This window comes from Propithecus coquereli, unplaced genomic scaffold, assembly GCF_000956105.1.
Source record: "Propithecus coquereli isolate 6110/MARCELLA unplaced genomic scaffold, Pcoq_1.0 Scaffold51, whole genome shotgun sequence".
Classification (NCBI taxonomy): Eukaryota; Metazoa; Chordata; class Mammalia; order Primates; family Indriidae; genus Propithecus; species Propithecus coquereli.
In genome coordinates, this window is record NW_012150952.1 from 4,088,417 (window position 1) to 4,089,979 (window position 1,563).

Consider the following 1,563-nt stretch of genomic DNA (forward strand, 5'->3'; position numbering starts at 1 on the left):
GGCATCATCCTAATCCAAGTAAACTTTTTGACATTCCTTTAAAACACGTCTTAATAGTTGACTGGAATGAGCAGAAATTACATTCCTGAAAAAAATGAACACTTGTGGTTTTCTATAATAACCATGGTATATGTTTTTTTCCCTCCATATTTATTATTGTGATGTTGCCAAATTTCTTTAGGTGATAGAGACATCATTTTGAATAACAAATTGCTGATAGTGAAAGGTACTTTATCTTCATAAGAGAAAAGCAAAGAGAGGCCTGCCGCTGTGGCCCCGATTCAGTGCTTCAGAACTGTCACTCGTGTTTTTCACAGTAAAATTAGCAAAATTAACAACTGAGAAAGTTAGCAATGCACCGCCCTTGGCTTTGCCCCCACCTCCCCCCCCACCACCTCCACTACCTCCACCTCTCCCTAATGCAGAAGTCCCGTCCGATCAAAAACAACCGCCAGTTACTATGGAAACCACTAAGAGACTTAGTTGGCCACAGTCCACGGGCATATGTAGCAATATAAAATCGGAACCTCTTTCTTTTGAGGAAGGTTTAAGCAGCAGCTGTGAACTGGGCATGAAACAAGTTTCCTATGACCAGAATGAAATGAAAGAACAGTTAAAAGCATTTGCGCTAAAAAATGCAGATTTCTCTTCCTATTTGCTTTCTGAGCCACAAAAGCCTTTTACCCAATTAGCTGCTCAGAAAATGCAGGTGCAGCAACAGCAGCAGCTCTGTGGAAATTATCCAACAATACACTTCGGTAGCACGAGCTTCAAAAGGGCAGCATCTGCAATTGAAAAGTCCATTGGGATTTTGGGAAGTGGCTCCAACCCAGCCACGGGCCTGCCTGGTCAGAATGCTCAGATGCCCATTCAGAACTTTGCCGACAGCAGCAACGCGGACGAATTGGAACTGAAATGCTCTTGCCGGCTGAAAGCCATGATTGTGTGCAAAGGCTGTGGGGCCTTCTGCCATGACGACTGCATAGGTCCTTCAAAACTCTGTGTAGCATGCCTAGTTGTACGATAAAAGCTGAGTGAAAGATGCAGTATCCCTTTTCCACACGGAAAAGCCAGACAGCATCAGCAGCAACAAATTGAAAAACACGGTCATTTATATCATGCTAATTTATTTTGCTTTGGAACAGATTATCTTTTCTCTATGGGATTATTGTTTTCTTGCATTTCTCTCATAAAGGGAAAGACGCCTCCTGACTGAATGGCTTAGTGGCGTATCTTTTATGTATTTAGTTGCCATCCCCAGCTTTGGAAAATTTCTGTGTGTATACAGGTCACTGCCCCATTCTTTTTTTTTTTATTATTTTAACCCAGGTGTAGATAGGAAAATGACATTTTTCATTACTTAATGACCAGAAATGCAGATGTAGAAAGAAGTTGATAAAAGTGATTTAAGGTGGTTATGGATTTTTCTGTAGATTAGCCATTACAGCAAGGGTTTTTACAGTTGACTTTTCTGGACTTTACCACAATTATTAAGTCACATTTGGACAGGGGAATCTGATCTAAATGTGTGATTCCTTGTATTTATTCATATCCCAAAAGATA

The 1,563-nt window shown here is 40.8% G+C and overlaps 1 protein-coding gene across 1 annotated transcript in view; it reads left to right on the plus strand.

Annotated features, from left to right (window-relative positions):
* Positions 1-1,064, plus strand: part of ASXL3 (additional sex combs like transcriptional regulator 3) — a 14,881-nt gene extending 13,817 nt beyond the window's left edge. Inside the window, exon 5 of the mRNA XM_012656587.1 lies at positions 354-1,064. Within this exon, the coding sequence (XP_012512041.1) occupies positions 354-1,027 (674 nt within the window). The 3' untranslated portion in view covers positions 1,028-1,064. The remainder of the gene's footprint in view (positions 1-353) is intronic.
* The last annotated feature ends 499 nt before the right edge of the window (positions 1,065-1,563 follow it).